Source organism: Stegodyphus dumicola, chromosome 8, assembly GCF_044657685.1.
Source record: "Stegodyphus dumicola isolate Sdum_Otavi_A_Nest chromosome 8, ASM4465768v1".
Classification (NCBI taxonomy): Eukaryota; Metazoa; Arthropoda; class Arachnida; order Araneae; family Eresidae; genus Stegodyphus; species Stegodyphus dumicola.
This window is the reverse complement of record NC_140775.1, coordinates 75,240,822-75,268,543: the sequence shown is the minus strand read 5'-3', so window position 1 is coordinate 75,268,543 and position 27,722 is coordinate 75,240,822. Positions and strand designations below refer to the sequence as shown.

Below are 27,722 nucleotides of genomic sequence, written 5' to 3'. Positions count from 1 at the left end.
TCCTCGTTTATTAGTAGAATTTCACATCATGTGTTATTTTCCTTGCTGTTAACTTGACTAGAAAGCTGTTATTCCTCTGAATAAAATTTCAAGTCTTCCAAGTTGATCTTCATTTAAGGAGATCTTTAGGAAAACGTAGTTGGCTACAAATGCATTTTTTGCATATGTAGTATGGAAATGTTTTTAAATATAGTAAAAGAAATGCAAATTCCACAAGCATTAAAATATTTGCACCTTGAAATTTTAGTAGTCTGTTTTTATCGTTTATAAGAACTAACAACATAAATAAGACATTATAAACATATAAAATTCAGGAATTACAATTACACAAAACAGAAAATTACTCAGACAATAATACTGATGCAGTAACATAATATAAAAGCCTGTAATGCAATATTACCCATTTATGAATTTGAACAGGCCTTAATATTTAAGTACTTTAATTTCAACTGAAGCACTTAGCATTTCTTCTTTAATTAACATCTATTTAAGAATTATTTACCTCATTTACTCAGATGCAGTTTTCGAGTGTTGGGTTAATTAGCTACATTATGATATTTAATCTGTAAATACATCTAAGCTTCAGTCAGATCTCAAACATAATGAAACTAATACTGAACACGAAAGTGGTAGGTCTTTGGAATAGCCTTCCAGAATTTTCCACAGTTTAAGGGGAATATCTAAGATAAACAGAATAAATGGTAGGAAGACCACATCCTAAAATGGGAAAAGCAAACAGTTAAGAAACAGAAAAAGATGGAAAACTCATAAACTGAAATTAGAACTCCTGCTGGAAATTTATCGTTCGTTATATAAATTATGAATGGATAAGATATCCTTCTTATGAGTCAAGAAAGTCACGAAACAGGAAGAGATATGAAATAAAGAAACTGATTCATTAATTCTCCTAAGGTATCAGCAACAGTTTCTTTTTCAGTTCAGCTATTTAATTAAAATTAATTATACGGGACAAAGTTAAGGTGGAATTTTAGTATCTTCAACCAAAATCTGTATAAAGGTTCAGCATAATTAAATAAAACATCACCCTGTTACAAATTCTTAAAGCAAGCAATATAAATAGCACATATTTACTTGATACAACAAATTAAACTTTAATTGTCTAAATTTCTTGCAACACATTGCTAATGGTGTGGGTGAGATCCTTAGCTAAGGTGATATGCAGGTCTACAATCTATTTAATTCAGCATTCACACACGTTGAAACCTATCTGATGTGACGCATGAAAGGAATCTGATTTTGAGTTCTTTAAAGTCAGATGGCAATAGTGGCACAAAACAATGCTTTTAACATATCTCAATAAAGATATACTTTTTGGTAGCATTTATACTTGTGAGTACATATTTTTGATAAGGAATTGAAACCAAATCAAAGAGCCAGTATTTTTCAAAAAGTCTTCTTCGAGGACATACGTCTTCTTAGGCAGATCTATAATTTCCTTTCGAAATATAGCAAATAACAAAAATTTAAATTTTTGCTTGATGTTTATAACTAAATGGTTATGTATTCGTTATATCAATTTCGAATAAGCGGCCTTTACTGAACTGAATTTGCTTCATTTCAAAGAAAAGGAGGGTTTGCAATCGAAGGCAAGTGAATATACTTTTTCGGACGGAAAGAAATATTTTTTTAATAAATGCTTTCTCAAATTACCTTTCAGGTTTTGGAATAATAAATATATGGTTTAAAAATTAATTGTATTGAAATAAATATTCGGCCATTTTATAAAAATGGCGGAATGATTCAAACATCTTTTGCTGAATTTTAAAAGCGTAATCATAATGCGTGTCATTTAAGTTCTGAAGTGTCTTTGGAGGAGAGACGATAGTGTATTTCGGAAATTATATTACATTGTTCAGTTTAGTTTGAGATAAAAAACCGCTAATCAAAGACATTAAAACTTTTATTCTGGGATTAACTTAGATGAATGCAGTTCGCCTCTTAGAAAGCTTTATTTATTAATTTTTGGCAGTCCACGAGGAAACACGGGTAAGAGAATTTTTGCACACTATCGCTAATCAGAGATCTTAGATATCTGAAATGGTAATTAGTCTTCTGTGTCTGGAAGCCTTGTAAATTTCTTCCGTTGCAACCAGACTCTGAAAAGTACTTTCGCACACATAGCTTTTAAATTCTTCCGTAATGCATAACCATGACACTCACACATACCCATGCTTTTGCTGGATTTGAATCCAGGCCTTCGAATTAACTTTCGAAAATATCAAGCTTATTTTTAAATAAAGAAGGCAAATTAGAAAAGGACTTTCCATTCAAGGGATACCATCTTGGAGGATATTCTGAGGAAAACTGGCGCATATCACCGTTGCGCAAGAGAAAACTCACGAAAATTCTAATCAGCAAACAAGTAAGGTAGGATTTAAAGCCAAGTTGGCTACTTGTCAGACACTGGTGGGTCGTGCATTCCTAGGATCTATAGTTTCAAAAAATTTTTAAAAATAACAATAATTGCATGAAGATGTTACCCAATTTCTTAAAAACACTTAATTTACAGAAATAATTTTTGTTTAATGAACACACATTTAAACTGCAATTTAGTTTAAAATTAACAATTAGTCTTTCTCTAACCTTCTTCTTATTTTCTTTTCATTGTAAAGGAAAAATCTTTTCTTTTACAATTAAATAACACAAAGACTAACATTAAAATCCATTTAATATTGAGAAACATGAAATATCATGACAATCCATATGGTATAAGTATTAATGCCTTTTTACAGTGAAATGATGCAGAAGTGGAATCATAGCAATGTTTAAATAACACCGGAATCAATGGAGCACATTTAAAACTGTATATACATACATAGTTTACTAAAAGAATCTTTACAAACACAGTACACATACAAAAAAAAAATTATAACCACCACAATTTCCTTTGTTGCCAATCCATAATAGTTTCCCAAAGAATAAATGGACAATTTTATTTATCTTAAAAATAATCAAGTCAAATCTTGAACAAAGAATCAATGTCATTTCCCTATGGAATATCCACATAAAATTCTTAACTCTAGAAACTTTAGAAATAACATAAAAAGTGAATATGCAAGTTTTATGTTATATTTTTATTAGATATTGTATTCTTATAATAATGTAAGCTACAGAAAAGAAACTGCTGAAGAAAACCAAATTATAATAATGCAATGAGTTTATTGACACCTTAGTTTACAGCCTCGTTGCAGTTTAGCATTTTAGACAAGCATTAAATTATTTGCAAAATGAATAGTGTTAGATCGATTTTTATGTGCATCAATAATGTTTTATACGCTGCAGATGGTGTGTATAATACTAACATTAAATATAAAAATGAAAATTTTTTGTAATATTTATTGCATATTTTATGTTAGCCAAATGCTAAATAGATCTATTTTAAATATCTCCTCTCACTGGCAAAGAGAAGTAGTGCATACATATACCAGAGTATTACTGAATGCTTCCAGAATTCATACTTTCAAGATCTTTTGTATGTTTTCTTACTGCTTTTACAGACATTTATCCCCTTTTCATAGAAAGAATAGTCCTTTGCATGGAACATATTCTTAGATTAATATTCCTCTACCTTTGCTCTATTTTACAATAAAGAAAAGTACAAAAATCGAATTAGTCTGTTTTAGAACAGATACGTAAAACTGTAAACTATTGCTTATTTAACAGTAATATTAAAAGTTCAGGAATTTTCGATGATAAAATAATACATAATTCTCAAAAGGCGCATGATATTTAATAAATACAATAAATTATAAATTTATTGCCTATTTTGATTAATACTGAATCAAAACGATAATGATATTAACGAAAATAAGTAATTTTTCAGAAAATGCATACAAAAACATAACTATCTGTAGTATAATGTGAGGCACATTTTTCAGAAACATGTCACATTATAAAAATTTCATTACATGAATCTCTGTAAGTAGCTTTACATTTTGCAATAATTTCTTTTAAATAAAATATAAATATTTTTTTTAGATAAAGACAAGAAAATTTCATTTGACTAAACATATGATCTAAAAAAATTATTAAAGATAGCATAAAAATGTAATAACTTTTCTTTGCATAAACAAAATGCTATTACTATTGTTTTCTAAAATAACAGTATGCCAATATTCTCTGTCAAAGTCAATGCTCGAATCTATTTGTTGCCTGAAATGTCTTGTATTTGTAGTTTTTGTCTTCTTCAGAGTCTTCTACTGTTTTTGATTTTCAAAACTTTTTTATGAAAACTTGTTGAGCCTATGTGGCAATTGTTTTATGATGTTACAAAAAGTTCTTTTTGCCTTTTGTTCTGGAGAGTTCAACGAAAGAATCACTACTGTTCCAATCATATCTTTATCATATTCTTATCATTAAATCTTCCAAATCTTTCCTTTACCTACCAAATCTATATTTAGAAATAATTTTGTATAAATGTAGGATTGTTGTAATGTTGTCTAAATACCATGCTATATGATTTTTACTCTTATAAATTGTGCATAATTGTTATTTTAAGAGGAATATACGATGAAAATGTAAAAGAACTGACTAATAATGTTTTAATTATTTTTAAAGATATATTATACTTTTTTTATACCAATAATGATTTTTAAAAAAGCATCATTTGCAAAATATGCATTAAAATACAATGACCCTGGATTTATAATTACATTTTTTGGAATATTGAAGATAATGAATACAGTATTTTAAGATACATATAGATCAGCGGTCTTCATACTAGAGGTCAACCTAATTTAGGGTCGCAAGGCTGCTGAAAAGCAGCGTAGCAGGGGCCCAAATATATTATAAAATACATACTGCTGAGAACCTGGGACCGCAATACAGCCCTCACAACTAAAGTTCTAAACGTCTGGGAACCATTGATTTAAAGTGAAAACTGGGATATAATTATATTCTAGAAGTCCCTCCTGAAGTTTCCTTTGTAAAATATGAAAGATCCTCCAAATGAGAAAGTTTGAAACACGGTATTTAAAATTTAAAAGCAGATAGAATACAAAATCCAATTCATTACGACTAACCTAATTGTCATATCGAATGTAGCTGGAAATTTAATTTTTTTCAAAACATTTGTTTTTGTATTACCAAGTTTATACTGTAAATGTTTAAATATTCATTTTTGTCATTCTATAAGCCTAACCTCTTTGTAAAAAAAAAAAAAAAAAAAATCCTTGAAATACTATATTACATTAGTTGATTTCAGATGTTAATATAGTTGTAATTATTTGTAGTTATAAGCTCATGGATAATTAGCAGTTTAATTTTTATTTGGGCTAATTAGTATTCATTTTAATTTCGGTATAACATCTTTCGTGTATGAAAGTCATTTTTATAAATGATAAGGAATTAAATTAACAGAATACTAAAAAATATAAAAATGAAATAGATCGGACAAATTATTAAAGTGTATGTTAATAGATTTTATTACTAATTATATGTTTTTTTAAAGTTGTATGATACCTTGTCCAATAAGTTATATCATTCCTAATAAGCTGTATCACACTGGGAAGTATCACACTGGGGAGTAGTGTATTCACTTTGTACTTTCACCATTTTAACTTAGGCAAATAGCAAATGCTTTACGGATATTTAAATAAAAAATATAAATAAGAGTTCACATACATATATGTGAATAGTAAAAAAGACTCGTTAGAAAAGAAAATCTATACTCATTTATTTGGATTAAAAATAATATCCTATGAGCTCCTAGTTAGTTAGTACATATATTCATACTTATCAACGTTTGAATACTTACTATTGAATATTTATGTCGAAACAATTGCTTATAGTTCAGAGGTTATTTTGTTTCATTCATTCAAGAAAAATTTTATTTTATTCTGTCATTAAAGAAAACGATATTTCAGCTAAAACGATGAAAATACAACTTAATTTCGTTAGAAAAGAGAAAATACGTTATAGATGTTTTACAAATACAGAAATATGTATGAAAGTTTGTTTATATTGTTGATAAAATAACTCACAAAAAGCTTTTTTATTTAAAAATATCGTGGCCGTTTTCTTAAAATAAAGCAAAACTAAAAGGCAACCATGTTTATCAGAAAGTTTAAATAAGCAGTCCAAAATAATAAGCTGCATTTTTTCCCCAAATATAAAGAACATAGCAAATTCATTTTTTAAGTAATGGGATGTAAACATAATGAAATATAAAAGCTAGCAAATATATGGCTTTCCTAAAATATTAAACAATATTACTAGTACTACTTATAAATTTAAAGTTTATATATTAGCTTCTAATAAATGAAAAGAATTGTTCTTCCTTAAAACTAAGAATGGCATTCAGAAATAAGCTTAATTTCTGAAAGCCTTACAGAAATTCTGAAAATAGAACTATATTAGAAAATATTATATTTTAAATTAATCAGTTATTCAGCAGATTAAACTTCTTACAGTTTCTAACTTAAAATTTCCACAGCATTTGAAAGTAATGTTTCATAAAATACTCTTCCTTTATGTTATTCTCATAAGATTAAAAACATTAAATATCCATTAGATCATTTTTATAACAAATTAAAATATTAAAAAGAATACTTACAGATTTTCGAGATTCTATACAATTAATATTATCATCATCTGTAAATGATTTGGTCAAATGAAATAAGAACTGAACATTTATTTAAAATTAAGTACATGTTATTAAACACATCAAAACATGAAAACTATATTACAAATATGAAAATATAAGAAAAAGCCTCAATAGGAATTAAATTAAAACACAAGATTAAGTAGAACATCAGTGCAACATAGTAAACATATGTCATATAAAGAACAAATATAACAAAGACAAATTTCAGAATGACTAGTAAAATGTCCAAAAATGACTATACTGGATAAGCTCGCTTAAAAAAAATGTGAAATAAATGCTGAAATATAAGCACCAGCAAATCACATTTTTGTTCGATGACCACACAGGTGTAATAACAATAATTCAAATTTAAAAACTTCAAAAGTATTTCACCAAACGTTGATACACTTACACAGATTGTCAATAGACACCGCAATACAACACGCACAATTCACGATATGCACAAAGTTTTATATTGTGTGCTTTAACATTATTTAAACGTAATACTTTTCATCAAAAGGAGAATTAGTCTTTCATTCACATCAATAACGAACAAAACTAGTTTTTCAGTATATTGTTACAATTTAGTTATAAAAACTCTTTCAAGGTTCTTTCATATAAAACCACAGTATCTCTCACATCAAAGCCACTTAAAATTTGATATATTTTAAAATATTTTTAATCTGGACCGTATTTTCAGTTTGCAGAATAAACCTTTTTGAGATCTTTTGCGTTTTCATGAAAAGTCGTCTGCTGTAGTATAGAATTAAAAAAAATAAAGTGTTAACTTTTATTACCAAGTTACAAGTTGTTGCAAATTACAAGGAGAATAGAAGAAATTATTTTCACTTGAAGATCAATTAATCGGAGCTGATATAAGTAAACGTTCCAGTATTATTAGAAATTATCCGTCGTTTTATTTACCTTAAAGTGTTTTCACTTTTCTTGTTTGAAAGAATAAGTACAACAAATTGCTTAGATTATTCAGATCCTCATATTGCAGACAATGGTGAAGTCAGTACATGACAGCTGCATTAATATAAAACGTTTCACATTGAAAAATTAAGCCATTAAACACTGTTTCAAGAGATTTGGATTATTCATCATCATTTCCTCCCTTTATAATATTACATGAGCTTTTGGCTCAATTAAGAAACGATGGCGAATGAAAATTCTTTTTCAATGAGAGCAAAACGAATTTCCTATCCCAGATTTGTAAATTTAGCTTTAGTTTCCAAGTTTGTTTCGGAAAGTTTAGAAGCCATTTTAGATAAAGCTGGTGCCGACAGAGATTCCATTTCTACAGGTCTTGGCTTCATTCGAAACGAGCACTTACCCTCAGAACCACATCCACAGAAGAAGTGCTGTCTCAAAGCGTGTCGGAAATCGCTCATGTGGTAAGCATACAAGAAGGGATTCAGGGCCGAGTTCGCATGAGACAGGACTATGAAAGTATCTAACAGCCAAGTGGGAACTTGGCAACGGCTACAAAAAGCCTGCACACAATTTACAGTGTAGAGAGGTATCCAACATATCATGAAGAAAATCACAATAATAGCCAAATTCTTAGCAGTTCGAACTTCTCTCTTGCTAGCTTGCTCCGGCCTGTCCTGGGAGGCGCTATTTGGTGACTGCACTCGTTGCAGGGTTTGGTGCAGGCTACGTTCCGAACTAGATGTCGAACCTGCTACGCATCTGGCGCTATGACGACTTGAGTTCCGGCGGTGGTTTTCACTGCTGGAGTCATTTCTAGGTAGTTGCTGCTCCAAGGCTGTTATTTGCCTCAGCTGAAACGAAAGCAGACATTATTAACATTTATATTACAGTCAATACAGGAACATGACATTTGCATTGATAACTTTAGTATCAGTGTCTTATTTCCTTTCTTAAATATTATTTCCTGGATATGATTATGCTCCTAGAATAACTGAAATTTCATTTTACGCAAGTAATGAATTAATTTTACACAATTAATGCAGTGTAATAACAAAAATCGAATTCTTTTTTTTTTTTTTACTTTCCTTGCATAAAGTAAAGGAGATATTTTAATCGCGAAGTATTTTTGGCATTATGGATTTAAAATGGGTTCAAAAAGGTCTTTTTTATGTTGCCTATGTATCTAGCATAGCTCAAAAACGATTAGACATGGAAAGATGAAATTTTGTATATGGGTCTACTATAACATCTAATTGTGCTCCTCCCATTTTTATTGAAATCGGCAGCATCAAACATACATACATACATACATATATATATATATATATATAATATTCAGCCCCTTACCCGGCTTAAATGTCCTTACACAACCTTTATTTTCTCAGTCGTTGGTCGTAGTCATTTACTTCCAACAACCGTAAAAGTTTTTTAAATGACGAAAATATTCATGATTTGGTAATGTCAAATTTAAAAAACAAATTTTTCGACAAATAACGAAATCTAACTTTAAATGCGGTCTCCTGGTTTATTTATATCTGGGAAAGTTTCATGCATATTATGAAAAAATAAATATATACTAAGTTTGTGACACCCCTTCGACAAAAATTGACGGGAATATTTAATTTCAAAATTTGCAATTTTCGATGTCATTTTCAACTTGCCTTGAGGAATCGGTTAATTAAGTTAGTATAATTTGAGGAAATAAATTTAAATGAAATGCAGCAAAAAATGTGCATAATTTAATAGATCGTACAAGGTATTCATGAGGTGTCCACATCAGAATTTTTCATATAGTTATTTTACAAAACTTTATTAAGTTCAGCGAATTAATTTCCCTTTAATTAACATCGCATTTAGCAGCTACTAACAGTTATCCTCCTTAGAGTGTTATGCAGAAGCTAATAGAGAAACTGCATTTCATAATCATAATAGAAAGAAAAAGACATGCGCATTTTGGTTATCCAATTTATAATTATAAAAGTATGCTAAGATAATAGCTTTTATTAAAATAAAATGCAAAAAATATCCTTCTGCCTATGAGGAAACGTCCACAGAGAGATTCAGAAAAAATTCTAAATAGAAACTTCGGTCACATTTATTTTACATGTAAAAAATCGCGCAAAAACTCTACTTAAATACTACTACTTACTACTAATAAATAAACTTTAATACTCTACTTAATACTTAAACTCTACTTAAAATATTACATAAGTTAATAATAATAACAAGTTTCGAGTGTATTTAATTACTTTTGTCTGAAATTGTTACAAAACAAAATAACCTAAGATTACAATATTTTTCATTGCTTTACAATGAATTGTTACTCTACTTTCCTTCATTATCAATTTGAAATAAATAACGTGCGAAAGCATCCCAGTAACAGGTGAATCGGATTGCAAAAACTATTGTATGAGCTACCAATAAAAACAGTTAGTAGAAAAATATAAGGGGATCTAAAAAGTATCTTTGTTACGATTTTTATATTTATCGTCATTCGAAACCACTGGGTTTAAACTTTTTATCCTACATGCTTTGGGTACGCTTCATTGAAGCTCACATACATACACTTTTATAGCTTTTTGGGACTATGCTATGAGGTATTTCTCGCGTCCTCCTAGCATGCCTTCGTGGTGTAATGGTTCTGCATGCTGGGCCGGTATTTCGGAGGTCCGTGGTTCGATTCTCGGCGAAGGCGGTTGCTAATTTTTCATCGCTCCGGCTTTTCCAATTAACCTCATGTCTCTACAGTGGCTCCCGAACTAAAAGGGTGTTAGATGAGGATTCTCCACACCCAGGATTTGGCGATTGGGTTCCCTAAAAACCCCAGTCGCCCTTTAAAAGGGGAAGTATATAAGGAATTTCTCCTGCCTTCCTAGAGTGCCTTCGTGGTGTAGTGCTTCTGCACGCTGGGGCGGTATTCCAGAGGTCCGTGGTTGGATTCCCAGCGAAGGCGTTTGCTTATTTTTCATCCCTCCGGCTTCCAAAAAAAAAAAAAAAAAAAAAAAATCCTAATGTCTCTACAATGTATATAGTTTTAGGGTGACTTACATACATAAATTTTCTCTGAAGAAAAGGAGGGGAAAAAGAGATGCCTCGAAAATGATGCAATAATGAAATAATAATAAATAAATATATGATTATTAATAATTATTTTGCAATTATAAAGAAACTCATAATTACAGGTAAATGTAACAGGCGAAAGTACTTCAGTACTTTTCATAATCCAACCCAAATTGTCTCTCAATCCATACTTTAAAAACTATTTACCCTGCTGTGTTGGGAGTGATAGTTACGTAACACAGTTGCGCACATGCAAAACACTGGGTATAAATGAATAACGTAAAATTTAATTCCTCTTTACCTAAGACTTAACAACATAATGATGGCATAACACAGATATCAACATATGATCATGAAAAATAAGGAGGGATAGACAGTTCTGGAACTAGAGAAAAACTAGTGGTGACTTCACTATATGACTATTCAGTGACATGTCCGGCGAGTCCATTTGGCATATGTGCATCAGAGGCACTTGACTGCGATTCGATGCAATTGCTCTCAGTAGTATTTACGTCACCTAACTGCAATCCTGCACTTTGAGCATTACTGCCGCTCATATCTTCGATCGCTACAACTATGTCAACATTTCATACCACAAAACATCGCACTACCACTAGAACCACAGCCAGAATGTTGCTTCTACTGGTGATAAAGTAGAGTTTTACTTCATTTCCTTTTCAACGCAAGAGAAATGAAAATCTCAAAATAGATCCAAGCCTATATTATATAAGAAGGCAACTAATGGAATGACATATTTATTTTATGGAGCTTTTACTTTTTTTTTTTTATGAGCTAAAAACGAAAGAAATTAGTGATGCTCCCTCCGGCTTTCGAATTCCGATTACCAACCGAACCAGCTACGACGTACACCCCGAAGACATTCAGTGGAAAAAGAAAAAAGTTCTTTATAATTTTTTTTCATAGAACAAGTTTTAACTGTCTCAATTACTAGAATTACATAAACAGTTTATTGTAAACTAGCCGTTACGCGGCCAGCCTTAGTCTGGCTTTTAAATATACCGGAAAATGCCTAATGTGAACACCAAACATTAATTTAAAAACTGCGCAACATTTTACTCTGCAGTCCAAATTTATAAAAAAAAAAATCAATAAAAATGCATTGCAAGTAAAAAATGACAATGAAATAAGCAATATCCCTTAATACAAATATTAATTATCCTAATAAATAAATTAACCAATTTCTCGTTGACTGCTCTTGACAAACAAGGATTGCTTGGACAATATCCAAGAAAAACATTAAATTAAAAACTGCACAGAATTATCGCCCTCATTTTTCCGAGTGGCAACAGTGCTGATATCAGCAACAATGGCAACAGTGATATATCAGCAACAATGGCTGCGTGCCATTGTTGCTCATGTAATGAGAGAAAACTATCGATCTGGTACGATTTCATCAAAAAACATAAAATAAAAAAAACTCATTCGAATTCTGAAAAATTCGCTTCGAAATGCACTGGCTCTTGTCTAGATGCACCTATGTACGAAATTTCGTAGCCCTGGGTCTATTAGCTTAAGCGCAGCACGAGCGAAAGACACATACACACACAGATAGACAGATCCTTTCATTATATGTAGAGATAACCTTATGCTCCTAGAATTGGAAAATTGCTGTAAAACATGACCACTTAATTTGATATTTTTATTCAAACCTCCAGTAGTAAACATACAAGGCTTTTAATCTTCAACCGTGTTATCACTTGCTGTGAACATAACACATACAGTTAAACGCGATTGTGACAGTACATATACCTTATGTGATGTCTAGGAATAATTTAATAGTAAACTCTAGCAGTAACTCCATCCTTCTTGCAGGCTATGGTTGAATTCTAGCCAACATCTCATTCAGTGTGGCTATGTCATTAACAACGATATTTTCTTTAGTCGCATGGTGCGTATTTTCGAGACCTGGAGAATTCTGAGGTCATAATAATTTAAACATAGGTCTACGAAAACATTCACAGTCGCCATAAAGTATGTCTAGGAGTAACAGCATTGTTAATTCTGTGTCGTCCAAATGATAAAAAAGTGCCGTTTTTTAGCAGTTGCAATACATATTTGTGCAAAAAAAATTTGCAATACATATCTGTGCTCACGGTAGGCGACTCTTTTCCGAAAAGGCAGTGAACAATATCGCAACATCATTACATCGCAGTCTCGCAAATTTCTAATGGGACCCGCTGATGGAAAAATTCTAAATGAAAAAACAAATATGGCATAACATGAAAAATAACTTTCTGCAGAGTTACAAGACGAAACTAAGAGCAAATTTACTCTCGCTGTTGTCGGGATAAAAGACAACATGTAGATTAGATTCACTTACAAATCATAAGAGAAATTCGATCTTCATACTTGGTTGCATAAATTTTGCAAACCAATTACCTAAAAAGAAATAGCCAAAAGAGAAGTCACGAACTAAGAGGTTTTCTACTTGCGTCAGCTGCAGAGGGTATGCTTTGCCGCTGTTGCCAGTCCTTCCTTAACTTAGATTCTTATTTTATTTAAATCCTCGTTTGTTCTGGTGGAAGCAAAGGAAATACTAGGAATATGGTACGAACTTTAACATAAGGATAACGTGTTAATTAGGACACTCACAAACACGAATCAACTGGGCTGCCCACTGTTTCCAAGAGAGAAGTGACCGCTTTAAACATCTAGTATAATGCTACAGAAATTATCGAGACATTTGGAGTAGGAAATATGAAAATCAACTTTGCCCTAACCTAGATTTGAACGCTTATCGGCGAGCTAATCATCGCATTACGACAGAAACATGGAAGACATAAAGCTACAATTCCTTACATTCTCATCCTTTTGAAAGGCTACTTAGGAGAGGTACGAGACCCATTCGGCTAAATTCAGGTGATGAATTACAGTGCATAACATTTTAGTCGGAGGCTACTAGAGAGACTGTTAGGTTTTCGTAGCAGGAAATGTGAAAAATTTACGTGCGTCTCTTCGGAATTTGAAACATGGACCTTCACTTGCCAGTTGTCTGCTTATACAATGAAAACATTCATGAGAGAAATAATGCGAAAATTCCTCATAACGTGACAAGTTATATGTCTCTCAAGGCATGCATGGCCACACTAAATATTCTCATTTTTTATCTTATGCTCATAGTAAATCATAATCTAAGATCTTTCACGAGCAAAACATTCTTTAGTTGCGGATTTATTCGATACTTCTTATAAATAAAACCCTTAAACATCGCAGGGCATCCAGTGATTTAAGTTGTAACACTTCATTTTCAAAATTTGATGAAAGACGTAATGCATCGAATATGCCTTGAAAATGGATAAGTTAAATTTTCTTTAAAAAATTTGCATTTGTATAGCGAGTTAAGAACAATTTTACTAAATTGAAAACTAAAGAAATTTAGAAAACTTAAATCAGTACAGGCTTTATTAAATCTAAGAACCAAGACGATATTTACAAATCTAGAGGCTTGGGATAAACTTAACGGCGGACACCCCAAACCTAGTTTTCTCAGTGACTTACAGATCCTACAATTGAAAATATTCTTACAATTTTACATAGTTAAAATACTGTAGGTGGATTCAGATGCTCCCTTGAAAGTACAGACCTGGAGCAAATGTCCGTTTGCTTTTTTAAAATCAGACCCTGTTAGTACTTCTGCAAAATTCAACTTATAAATTAACGAATGCTCATTTTTGCGTTTTAGAAATTACTTCAACTATTTATTTAACACTCCTTTTTAATTTAAGAAAAAAAAATCTGATGTGGACACCCCATCATTTCCTTGTATGGTTTATTAATTTATGCACATATTTTGCTGCACTTCCTTTAAACTTATTTCCTTGACTTATGCTAATCTGAAAAACCGATCCCTCAAGGCAAATTGAAAATCATATCAAAATTTGTAAATTTTAAAATTAAATACATTGGTCAATTTTTGTCAACGGAAGTCAAATTTCTTATAATTTTATTTTTTCATACTGGATGCAAAACTTTTCCAAATATAAGTACAGGAACGGAAGACCGCATTAAAAGTTAGATTTCATTATTTGTCAAAAATTTAAAAAAAAAAAAAAAAACTGATATATTGCCGAAAGATGGATATTTTCGTCATTTAAAACTCTTCTGTAACTGGAAGTATATGACTACGACCAATGATTGCGAAAATAAAGGATGGGCAAGGTCTTTTAAACCAGTTGAGGAGGTGAATATATTTATTTATAATATATATATGTATATATAAAGAGTGTGTGTTTGTGTGTGAATATGGCAAAGCCTCGGGGGCTATCTGCCTATGGGGAGGGATGCCTTCGTGGAGGACTTTCTAAAGGAAACTGGCTCGTATACACGTTACACATGGGGAAAACCACGAAACCGCCCATGCAGCCAACCCGTTCGCGGGATTCGAACCTCGGACCGAACTACCAGTGTTCAGCGACTTTACCGCTCGGCCGCTGGTGGGCTATATATAAAGAGAAAGAGAGACGTTTGCCTCTACCGATTCCAATAAAAAAGAAAGAAACACTACTAGATGTTATAACACTCTTCTATTCAAAATTTCAAAGTTCTGCTGCTAATCGGTTTTGAGTTATGCGAGATACATGCATACATACGTACGCACGTACCCTACAGACGTCACGAAAAAATTCGTTTTGAATACATTTTAAATCCATTGTTTTAATTTGTTTCAGAAAAACAGTACCCTTTATTTCAGAGGTGGGCAAAAGCCGGCCAAGACGGCCCGCGGGCCGGATCCGGCCCTTTTGCTTACTTTATCCGGCCCGCTGAAAAATCCTGCATGCAATTTTTTTTAATCTCTTATATGCCGTAACATTCTCTTAAAATATATCTTATTTAATCTCTTATATATATGTCTTATTTCCTAGTAATATATATATATATTATTTTATTGTAATAATTAAATTATTTATTTGTAGGCCTTTGTAAAATGAGTCAATCTAAAAAAAGAAAAGTTGATTTGGAGTGCAGAAATTTCAATGAAGCATGGACGGTAAAATACCTTTCTACAAACATTGATAAGAAATGTTTAGTTTGCCAGGAAACAATTGCTGTTTTCAAGGAATACAATTTAAACAGGCATTTTAAATCAAAACATCCAAAATATGCATCACTTTCTTTAAAAGAACTTCAAAGTGCAGCAGAAAACATGACAAAAAACTTGAATAAGCAACAAAATATTTGTACCAAACAAAGTAATATCGAGAAATCTACCACAAAAGGAAGTTATGCTGTTGCACACAAAATTGCTAAGCTCTGTAAACCTTTTACTGAAGCAGAATTTGTTAAACAATGCATGATACAAGTGTCGGAGATTTGTCGTCCTGAAAAAAAAAAAAAAAAAAAAAAAAAAAAAAAACATATTTTTGAAAATGTAAGCCCTTCGAAAAGAACAATAGTATAACTGATCGAAAATATTGCAGAAAATTTACTTGACCAGCTAAGAACAAAACTTGCTGATTTTACATATTGTTCTCTGGCTTTAGATGAGTCCTGCGACATTACTGACACAAGTCAATTATTAATATTTATCCGAGGTATTAACAAGAAATGTGAAATTAGCGAGGAACTTCTTAGTGTGCATCCAATGAAAGATACAACTACCGATGAAGACTTCTTTATCGCTGTTGAAGAGTGTTTAGTTAAAGTAAATTTAACTTGGAACAAAATAGTAAGCATCACTACAGATGGCTGCCCTAGTCTAACAGGGACAAATGTCGGTTTACTAAAACGAATCAGCGACAAAGTAAAAGAGTTGCAGCCAGAACAGGATCTATTATTTTTACACTGCATTATTCATCAAGAAGTGTTATATAGAAAAGTCTTGAAATTGAATCACGTCGTTACTGTTGTGTGACCCGGGAACGTGCCTTAAATCATCGACAGTTTGTTGAATTTTTGAAAGAAATTGAAAGTGACTTTTACGAAATTCCTTATTACACTGAAGTGCGATGGCTTAGCATCGGTAACGTTTTGGACAGGTTTCAATATTTACTTGATGAAATAGTATCCTTCTTGTCGATAAAACAAAACTACATGATTTTCCTGAATTGCAAAATGAGGCATGGCTAAACGATTTCTCGTTCGCAGTAGATATTGTAAAATATTTGAATGAACTAAATATAAATTTACAAGGGGAAAACCAATTCGCTTTCAATATGCACTCAAACGTCAAAGCATTTATGATAAAACTCAATTTATTTGCTAAAAACTTTAATAAGAAATTACCCTTCATTACAGTCACGACGAGAATCATTGAAAAATGTCGATTTTCTTAAATATAGTGCAATAGCACAAGACCTGCATACTGAATTCCAAAGAAGATTTCAAAGCTATTGAAAAACCTTTATCGTTAATTAGTCAAGCTTTCAATTTTGACGTGCAAGTAAATTACGTGCAAGAAGCTCCTGTTGAAATTCAACTAGAACTAATTGACTTGCAGTCAAATAATTTACTAAAAGAAAATTTTCACTCAAACGAGTTGAGTGTTTTCTACGGTGCTTTGAATACAGAACATTTCAAACATTTTTTTAAACTATGTTCAAAAATACCTAGTTTTATTTGGTTCAACATATATTTGTGAAAGAAAGTTTTCGTTAATGATTTACACGAAAATCTACACTCGGTATTAAGGATTTCTACAAGTGATTTGGATCCAAATTTTGAAGAAATAATATCAAATGAACATTCTAGATTTCACGCTTTGCATTAACTAAAACTATTCTATTTTAACGTTTGATGTTTGCCTTTTCTTTTTATAACTCTATTTACTATTATATTTACAAAATGTAATATAAATATAAAAATGTAATATCTATGATCAAAATAAAATAATTTGTATCGTTAAGATATAAATAAGTAAATATCAAAATAAAATCTTTCATTAACTGATTTATTTAATGACCATTAATTTAATATATTGGATCATATTTCTTTAAAAATTACGTGACACATTTTACTGGGCACAAATTGTTCGCATATACACCTAAGTAAGACAATTTATTATTACTATTATCTTTTATAAACTGTCAAATTTCTCTGTCCAAATGCTTTAAAATTTTAAAGCTTAAAATTTTAAAGTTTTAAATTTTACAGTTTAAAATGATACTTACAGTGTTTTTGTCAAAAAAATTTCTTGGGCAGGGAAAAAATTCCACCCAAAACATTCGCGTGTGCACAGCGTACGCGGTATAGCCCTCTGACCCGAGAGACATTTTGAAAATTTCATTTTGGCCCGCGCTTAAAAGTATTTGCCCACCCCTGCTTTATTCTGTCCATACATACAGATGTTAATCGAAATGATCATCCAGATGGATTCGGAAATGGTTAAAATGGCATTTTCTTTTGAAATGTGATTCCCGAAACTTTTTGCTATTACATTACTTTCTTTATTTCGTACAAGATAGGAAAAATGAAATATCTAACAGTTTCATGCTGAATCGAACAACATATTATTGTCTGAATTTAATAGCTAACATCTACAAAAATAAGAATTCAATACAAAGAACTACATAGCTAACAATCGCACTGAAAAACCTATGTGCATGCAGAGTAGTATGAAAAAATACAAGTACACATTTTTAATCTCTACATATAATAAAAGAAAAAGTCTGTCTGTGTGTGTGTGTGTTTCGCTCATGCTGCGCGTAAGCTAATAGATCCAGGGCTACGAAATTTGGTACATAGGTGCATCTAGATAAGAGTCAGTGAACCTCGAAGCGATTTTTTCAAACTTCGAATCAGACTTTTCTTTATTTTATCTTTTTTGATGAAATGGCATCATTTTGAATAGTTTCATTCTTTTAGAAATGTGGTTTTGGCAACAGTTTTTCATTCAATGCTTTGTATACTGGACTTCTGACTGTTGAAAATATGAGATAAAATATTTATTGCTTATTTCACTGTTTTTAAGATACTGAAATGTTTAGCATGAGTTTTGTTTGCAATGGGAAGTTGGTTAATTCATTTATTAGGATAATTAATATTTGTATAACGGGATATTGCTTATATGCTTTTGATTTTTGGACACGCAACACGCACATCGCAATCACCTTATTCTGACGCGCATGTGTCTCGCGAGGCACAACAGAAAGAATTTTCTTTTTTTCTCTCTCTTTTTTAGCTAATGGTAAAGAGGTTTGTATATTTTGAATTATGTCGTCCACAAAGCACAATTTTGATTGGTTATCACTTTCTGATGATAGTTTCATTCTTTAAGAAATGTGGTTTTGGCAGCAGTTTTTCATTCATTGCTTTGGATACTGGACTGCTGACTGTTTTCTCATGAAAATAAGAGATTTATTGTTTATTCCATTGTATTTTTTATATTATGCTTTAATTATAAATAATTTTAATTATATAAGAGGTTTTGCATGATATTTAGGAAACAATGCTCTTAACTTCCTTTACACCATTTGAATTCTTAAGATTTTGCAATGAAGTTGGTTAATTTATTTGTGAGGGTAATTAATATTTGTATTAATTAAGGGATATTTCTTATTTCATTGTAATTTTTTTAATATGTGATACATTTTTATTGATTTTTTTTGTTTTGATAAAGTTGTTCTGCAGAGTAAAATTCTGTGCAGGTTTTAAATTTAATGTTTGTTGTTCCCTTTAGGCATTTTTACGGTACATTTAAAAGCCAGACGAAGGTTGGCCGCGTGACGGCTAGTAAAAAATAAAATAAAACTGAAAAATCCTTCTTACTTTAACGCTTTTATATAACAATGACTGCTGGGTTAAAAAAAATTTAAATTACATCCCAATAAATGGCTGGTTGTAAACTAACACGTGGCTGACTGATGTCCATGAACCTAAACATCAATTTCCGCATTGCACCATTAATGCTTTAGAAAAGCATTCAAAAGCTTCCCCGGAATTATTAACTACCCATTGCACACAGTTCCCGTAAAGAATGAAGGGTAAAGACCGAAGCTTAAGCGAAGAACAGCAACAGGAAGATATCAACGGCTCGTTTCATTAGTAAGCGAGAACATAAAAATTGAATGGAGTGAGGCTAGCAAATGTAGGATGACGCCCTCTTCTTGTGTTATTACAATGAAATGTTTTTCGATAAAAGATGGGAGAATTATGAGCCTGATATGCTACAGATCCTATTTCGCATGAAGTTATAACTGTGTAGTTTAGTACTGCATATACAAATGAAATGAGTTTATCCAACATATTCAGTTATTGACAGAACTAGATCTTCTTTATGCTAACACTATTTAATTACAGGAAAAATTTCCATCTTGGGAATATTAACATGTAGATTATTCTTTCATTAATGAGTTCATTAACATCGCAGGTTCACAAATCTAACATCTGAAATTTCTGTAAGCAATTAACAAGTTATTATTTTTAACTTTTTATTTAATGACTTTTAAATTCTGTGGTTTGTTGTCAAGAAGATTTTAAGGGAGCTAAAATATATCATAGCAATAAAATATATTATTTTTCCTTTGAAACACGTTTTCAAAAAACTGATTTTTATTAATATCCACTTTGAAATAGTAGTTATTACACTGAAAACCAAAAACATTATTAATTTAAATTATTTATTTTTTAGATACATTTATAAAAAGCATATTGATTTAAATGTATTGTCTCATATTTAAGTAATGTCGTTTGTCTGTATTCTCTTTTACTCTAATTTCAGATATATACTCAGATGTTTGCTAGGTGGCCCAAGATAAACCGAACGCAAAGCAAGTGAAGTCTTCCAATAACCGCTTTGCTTCATCTTGAGCCACACGATATTATTCACAGTTTATTAAGTAATATTACTTCTTATTGTTGATGATGATGAAAATGATGATGATAATAACGATAATGTGAAAATAATACGTAAATACCTCATAGGAATATAAAAGAACATCGAAGTTTAAATCAGTTGTAAAAAAATTAATTAATTTTCATATTTGTGTGCTCTTTTCATTCTGTACATTTCGTTTTTTGTACTTAACTTTTGGTTCTACTCACTTGTAACCCTAAACTATTCTTAATAAAAGAGAAAAAAAATTCTTTTAGTATCATAAGATAACGCTACTAATGTTTTAAAAAATGAAATTATGTTATACAAAATCCATAATGAGCAACATAATAATTTAAAAAGCAATTGTTATTCTCACTGGACTTTTTTACATTCAAAAATATCGGACGAGACGTAGATCAACAACTACAACGAAATTTAATGTCTCACTGGACTCTTTTACATACGAAAATATCGAACCAGGCGTACATCAAGAATAGCAGGAAAATTTAATATCGCTTGTTGAAACTGAACAATCATAATTTCGCGTATTATACTTTATTTAAGCAATACACATAAACGGCAGAGATTTACACAGCTAATAGCTATTTATTTGGATATGGAAAAGTACACACAGGCTATATGTGCGAGGAGAGGATGCCTTCATGAGAGGGCATATATAATATACATATTTATATACATAAAAAAAACACGATAACACCCATGCAGTTAGCCCGTTTGCAGGACTTTAAGCGGCACATACCTCCCAAAATATCTTTCTTACAGCAAGTTATGATATAGTCAAAGAACGCATTTTTGTACGACTACAGATTAAGATATTATTTCTGGATTTTATTCTAGACAGCAAATGAATCCATCTGCAAAAGTTGTGTGGCAGCCTTTAAAGATTTTGTAATTCGAGATTCAACCATTGCTGGTCGAAGATGGTATTATATATGGCTCTTAGGAAAATTCGTATACTTTCTTTAATTTTTCCACAATATTCCTAGCTCTATGATCATAATATGTACAAAACGGAAAGTTCTTAATCAGCTAAACTGTAACGTTCATAATGGCGAAATGCAGCACAAAGGAATATTAATTTCGAAATCAGCATAGAGAGAGGAAAAATACCTTTCAATTTTAGAATGAAAGAGTGATATTTGTTTATTTAACTGAATATGCACAGGAGAGCTATCTGTTCAAGGGAAATCTGCCTTCGTGAAGGGTTGCTAAGGGAAACTGACTCATACAGTATTTACTTTGCACACAGGGAAAAGATTGATAATTATTAGCATCAAGATTAATAAATTATCTGCAGTATCTGAATTCGCAGGAAAAAAAAAGAAACCTGAAAATATTAAATAAAAGAATTAGAGATAGATATCTGCAACTGACGCATTTTCTATGCTGTTTATGAGAAGGGATTCTTGAAATTCATTGATGTTGCGACCGTTTCAGAAAGACATAAAAAAGAGGATCTTAGTTTTTGTGAACCTCAAAATATGTAAGGCTGCTTAGAGATCAACTAGTTAGTAATTCGTAAATCAATGTAATCTTCTAGCTTATGACTTTGGTTCTTAACACTTTACGTCATATTAACGACATTTTTGCATAACAAATATAATCTGTATTACTTATTAATATTCATTTGAACCATTTTTCTTGGTAGGCAGTATATCTTCATTGTCTATTATCTATTAACTAGAAAAGAGATAATGTCTATTACCTATTACTTAGATCTAGCTTCTGTTAAATAAAGAAGCATCCAGCAATTAACTCACTAATAACATCATAATTCTAGTCACCAAACAAAACGGACTCTTTTTTTATATTTCGTAAATATTCTAATTTTTCATTAAAAATTCTCCACTTTCAATGCAATGAGAGCGATCTTATTATGAAAGTTTAATTTTGGTCTCATATACAAGAACAAAAAAACACTGCATGATACTATAATTTGCATTTCATTATAACAAGAACAGCATTATAAAAAGAGGGCTCTGCCTTTATGTTACACATGGTGAAAATATACGCAACATTCTGGAAAACGTTGCCAAATGTGGCACTTGTTCATTTGAAATCAACGACTAAAAGCATGTTTTTGTTTGATGCTATGCTGTAATCTATCTAACTGTAAACCTTCTAAATAAAATAATCTAATAAAAATTTATTAACATAATTAGCTATTTTCAATCATTGCCTCTCCTCTACCCTTGAAAATTTTCTGCGAATACCGATAGTGAAAAACACGGAAATAAATATGAAGTGTTCAGGTTCTACTAACAAGAATCCAAAGCAGAACGAAACTAGCAATATTCTGAGATTTTAGCCTCTCGACCGCTGCAAAAATGAATGATTAAAAGGATTTCATAATTCAATAGAAAATGAAATTACTTTTTTTAATCATTTCTGGTTCCAATAAGTAAAATCTCAGCTTTGATCTAATTAAAAAAAGGAAAAGGGAATTGTTTTTAGGGATAAGCGTGTTGGTTTTTTCATCCATCCCCTCTGCAAATTTACAGAGTGGGCGAATGAATTAACAGAACGAGCATCACTTAAAATAAACCCATTAAAAGCTATGACTACAATGTAAACAGCTGTCTACTTTTTAAGAAAGGATGGCTGTAAGAACTTCTACTCCAGAATTTATTGCTCCTAAAGCATGCGAGGAATAACCTGACTATATAAAAGATGAGATATACATAAAACTTTTTGCCATTAGTCGTTCTACGAGAATTTCTTTCTTTGCTTAATCGAAAAGAAACCAAATTCAGGAACATGGCAATTGTTTTATGAGAAGATCAATTACGCAGATTTATTTTTACCGATAAACCATACACATAAACCTTCTTTCATTGTGTGAAAACCCGTATAAAATCTAAGAAAGTTAAAATTCTGCGCAGAAAACTTCAGTCTTTCCTGTTACAAACGTAAATTGTTGAAATAATTGTAACTAAAAAAAATTTCAAATTAGGAAACACTACGACTCAGTGATTTGAGCTTAATGTATAATGCAATAATCCCATAACCAAGAAAACCTCATCATGCAATTTCAGAAGATTTCGTATTCCTAATTTTTGATGATTTTTAACGCTTTAAACTTTATAAAATTAATTATTTATCCATAGCCTTTTTTGTGATAAGCCAATATCCTTTTTGTTACACTAATACACTAAATACGTATTTTTACTTCCTTATGCTAAGCAACAGGAATACTGAAATAGCGATATGATATTTCAACAAAAATATCTATTTTGACCATTCCCGAATCTGTTTGGACAGTTTTTTCTGCGTGATGTCTTCATGTACGCACATTTTGAACACGAGACTGCTATAACATGTAGTTGTGCACTTTACTTTTTTATTGCATTCAGCAGAATCAAACATAAGTACAATATCTCGCAAAACTGATCCGCCACTACAATTTTTTAGTTTTTAATGTAATAGGAGAAACGTTTTGAAATAAAATAATAATGAATATTTTCCCTTTGAGTATATATTTTCTTAGTTCTCTCTTTGAACTAAATAAGTTTGAAAAAATAGTAAATTTAAAAAATAACCTTCTTAGGCTGAAATGAAAAAAAAAAAAAAAAAAAAACTGAAATGTGTCAGATTTTAAATTACGTCCAAAGGGGCGTTTTTTAACATTTTGTGTGTTACCTTTCTTTATTAAATATCATGTTCCTCGCACTTAAACCATAAGATCCAGTGCAACAGCAATATCGCAAAATAGTTTTAAAACGAGCATATCTTTAGAATTTCCGATACAGAGACTCACGTGCTGGAGATAAAAATGTTTTTTCTGCACAACGTTGCCATTGCTCGCTTTGAAATCCTTGAGTTTGTTAATCAAAAATTCGTCAAAGTTTTAAAAAATAGGAAATCGATCATAAAACAAATTTCAAATTTGGTCTTCCACATGCTCATATTCGTTGGAGGATTACGTTATTCAAAATTCGATGACTCTATGTACCGTTGTTTTATCACAATACGAGAAATATACATACATTTATGCAGATTTTTCATTATTTAATTTCTTCAAATATAATGCAGGAATCTAACATTTTGTGGCAACAGTTTGAAATGTGAACCGACATTTATGAGTCCGAGGCAAAATGCCAAAACGAAACTAATAGTCCTTCGGGATTCAAATCCCCTTGGACTAAAAAAAAAAAAAAGATGCCACAAAATTAATCGGACATATTTAAAATTCTTAATTAAAATGGTCTACAATAAATAAAAAAACAAAATTTTATGGAATTAGTTTGGATAAAGAAGCTAGGCAAAAATCTAAAAATCGTATGAGTTTATATAATTCGAATTTTCGCTTTAGAAATATTCGTTATTTTAATGTTTTCTTGGAATAGCTCGCTCATGAAAGGAAACGTCATTAGAAACCGGCAGATTAGTTATTGATTTGCATCAAAAGAATGTTGGTGGTATATTGAGAATACGGCACAGCACACTAGGGCTATCTGCCTAAGGGGAGGGATGCCTTAGTGGAAGACTTTCTAAGGGAGACTGGGTCGTATACACCTTGCACATGGGGAAAACCACGAAACCGCCCATGCAGTCATCCCGTTCGTGGGATTCGAACCTTGGACCGAACTACCAGTGTTCAGCGATTTTACCGCTCGGCCGCTGGTGGGCCGCATCAAAAGAATGGGAAATCTATTAGAAAAACTGCTATCTAATTAAGTAATTCTACAGTTTTTGATGCTATTAAGCGTTATAAAAACAGAATCGTATTCAAAACAAAAGACCTGGAAGACCATCTAAGTTATCCGAATGGGATTAAACGCTTTGTTCTAAGGAATATTAAAAAAAAAAAAAAAAAATTCCAGACAGATGTTCCTAAACTTGTTGTGGAACTTCGTGAAATATATGGAAATACGATCTGCAGAATATCATGGGTGCGTAGCAAGAAAAAAAAAATTATGCCCCTTTCTCAAAATCGATGAAAAAAAAAAAAAAAAAAAAAAGACACCCGTTTTATTAACTGAACGGGCAAACGGGCTGGCTGCATAGGCGTTTCGTGGTTTTACCCATTTGTAACGTGGATACGAGCCAGTTTCCCTTAGAAAGACCTCCACGGGGCATCACAACCTTTCCGTGTAGTACCTAAAGGCGGAGCACGTAATAAGCATAAAAAAGTGTTAAACACAGCGGCGATGGAGTTATGGTATGGGGATCTATGGTATATTTCCGGTATTGAAAATATAGAGTTTATAGATGGTATTATGGATCAGTACAAGTACTTACAGTACATCTCGTAGGGAAATTTGGCATCATCAGCACAAAAACGTAATATACGAAATAGTTTTAAATAGGACAATGATCCAAAGCATGCTGCGCACAATGTTGGACTGTGGCTATTATAAAAATGTTCAGAAGTAATCAAGGCACCACCCCAATAGCCAATTCTTAAACATATTGAATATATTTGGCAGGAACTAGAAAACAGAGAACTAGAAATTCGAAAACAGAGCATATCTTTTCGGTAGCAGCTGAAAGCAGTGATTCAAGAAGAGTAGCATAAAATAAGTCCAAAAATAACAAACAAACAAACAAAAGAAGCCTTGCGGTGTCAATCCCTAAAAGATTAAAGATAATCCCAAGTTATATTAAAAAGTAAAAACAGTGTAAGTTTTTGTCATTTTTGGTTGTTACTAAAAGTGTCCAATTATTTTTGTGAGAAAATGTTTCCTCATTAAACAAACGATACTGATTTTTTAATTTAATTTTCATCTTTTCAAAAATGTATTTACTATAACAAATGTTGAAGTTTCATATAATAAAAATTAAAGACGTTCTTTTTTTTAAATTTATTTTAGTGTTTATGTTCATTAAAAATTCAAAGTGTCCGATCATTTTTGCGAGGCACTGTATATCAACCCCAATTACTCGGTCCTTATTTCCGCAATCATTGGTAGTTATCATATACTCTCAACTGCAGAAGTGCTTTAAATGATGAAATACTAATTTTTGGCACTATCAAATTAAAAAAAAATTAATTTTGAAACATAACGAAATCTAACTTTTAATGCCGCCTGCTGTTTCCTATACTTATATTAGGGAAAGTTTTATACTCATTAAGGAAAAATAATGGTATAAAAAACTTGACTCCCGTACGATAAAAATTAGCCGGGATATTTAATTTACAATTTGCCGTTTTGGATGTCAAACTTCACGGACTGGTTAATTAAGTCATAATAATTCGAAGAGGTAAGTTTAAATGAAGTGCAACACAAAATGCATGTAATTTGGTATAGGCTGCACAAGGAAGTCATGAGGTGTTCACATCAATTTTGTTCTATTTTAAATTATAAAAAATTATTTTCCTATTCTTACAAAACGCTAAACGATTACTAGAGCAAAGGAAAAAAAGAACTTTTTCCTAAGAAAAGCAGATAGAGAAACGTTTTAGATTTATAAGTTGCAGAAAGAGTCAGCAGTTTTTTATGGCCCATATAAATATATTTTGGAAAAAAGCCGGAAGGGAATTCATAAATATTTAATGAACACCTAAAAATAGAACTTTTGTAACTTCTTTCTAAGCATAGGAACGCAGTGCGAAGGTTCTTTCTTTCTGAAATACTAATAGGTATGGGAATGACCGATTCATTTGAATAATTCTGTTACTAGAGCAGTTCTTTCCCATAATAGGCTTGTTTAGTAGTTTAGTTTCCGAGGAACTACTACAAGATGTATTATTATATGTATTTGTACTACGTCTATCGTATCATGCTTAGATATGTGTGCTAGATGAGCTAAAGCAAATTTTAGGCTGAAAAATACTGTGTAAAGGATTCATTAAAAAAAATATACTTGTGATAGAAGTATTCTTTTAGATAATTTAGCTCATAGCGTCTATTAGGCTTTTTAAAGCAGGCCTTTCTAAGGGAAACTGGCTCATATACACGTTACACATGGGGAAAACCACAAAAATGCATTTGCAGCGAGCCTGTGGGCGGGATTGAACATCGGACCAAACTACCAGTGTTCAGCGACATAACCGCTCACCCACTGCTGGGCACTCATCTTTAAGAAATCAGATGGATGTTCAAGTAAGTATGGAGCGTTTAATGGCCACGCGTGTGTGTGATTATGGCAAAGCCTCGAGGGATATCTGCCTAAGGGAAGGGATGTCTTCGTGGAGGACTTTCTATGGGAAACTGGCTTCTATACACGTTACACATGGGGAAAACCACGAAAACGCCCATGCAGCCAGCCTGTTCGCGAGATTCTAACCTTTTTAATGGCCAAGAGAAACTTCACTGTGTTAAGTAAAAGATCTTGAGTTAAATCGTAGTTACAGCTTTTTATAAAGGGCGACCGAAACCCAGTTCT

At 31.5% G+C, this 27,722-nt stretch overlaps 1 protein-coding gene across 1 annotated transcript in view; it reads right to left on the bottom strand.

Moving 5' to 3' along the window:
* Positions 1 to 2,671: 2,671 nt before the first annotated feature.
* Positions 2,672 to 27,722, bottom strand: part of LOC118179741 (adenosine receptor A1-like) — a 190,255-nt gene continuing 165,204 nt past the window's right edge. Inside the window, exon 2 of the mRNA XM_085822010.1 lies at positions 2,672 to 8,391. Coding sequence (XP_085678136.1) covers positions 7,807 to 8,391 — 585 coding nt within the window. The 3' untranslated portion in view covers positions 2,672 to 7,806. The remainder of the gene's footprint in view (positions 8,392 to 27,722) is intronic.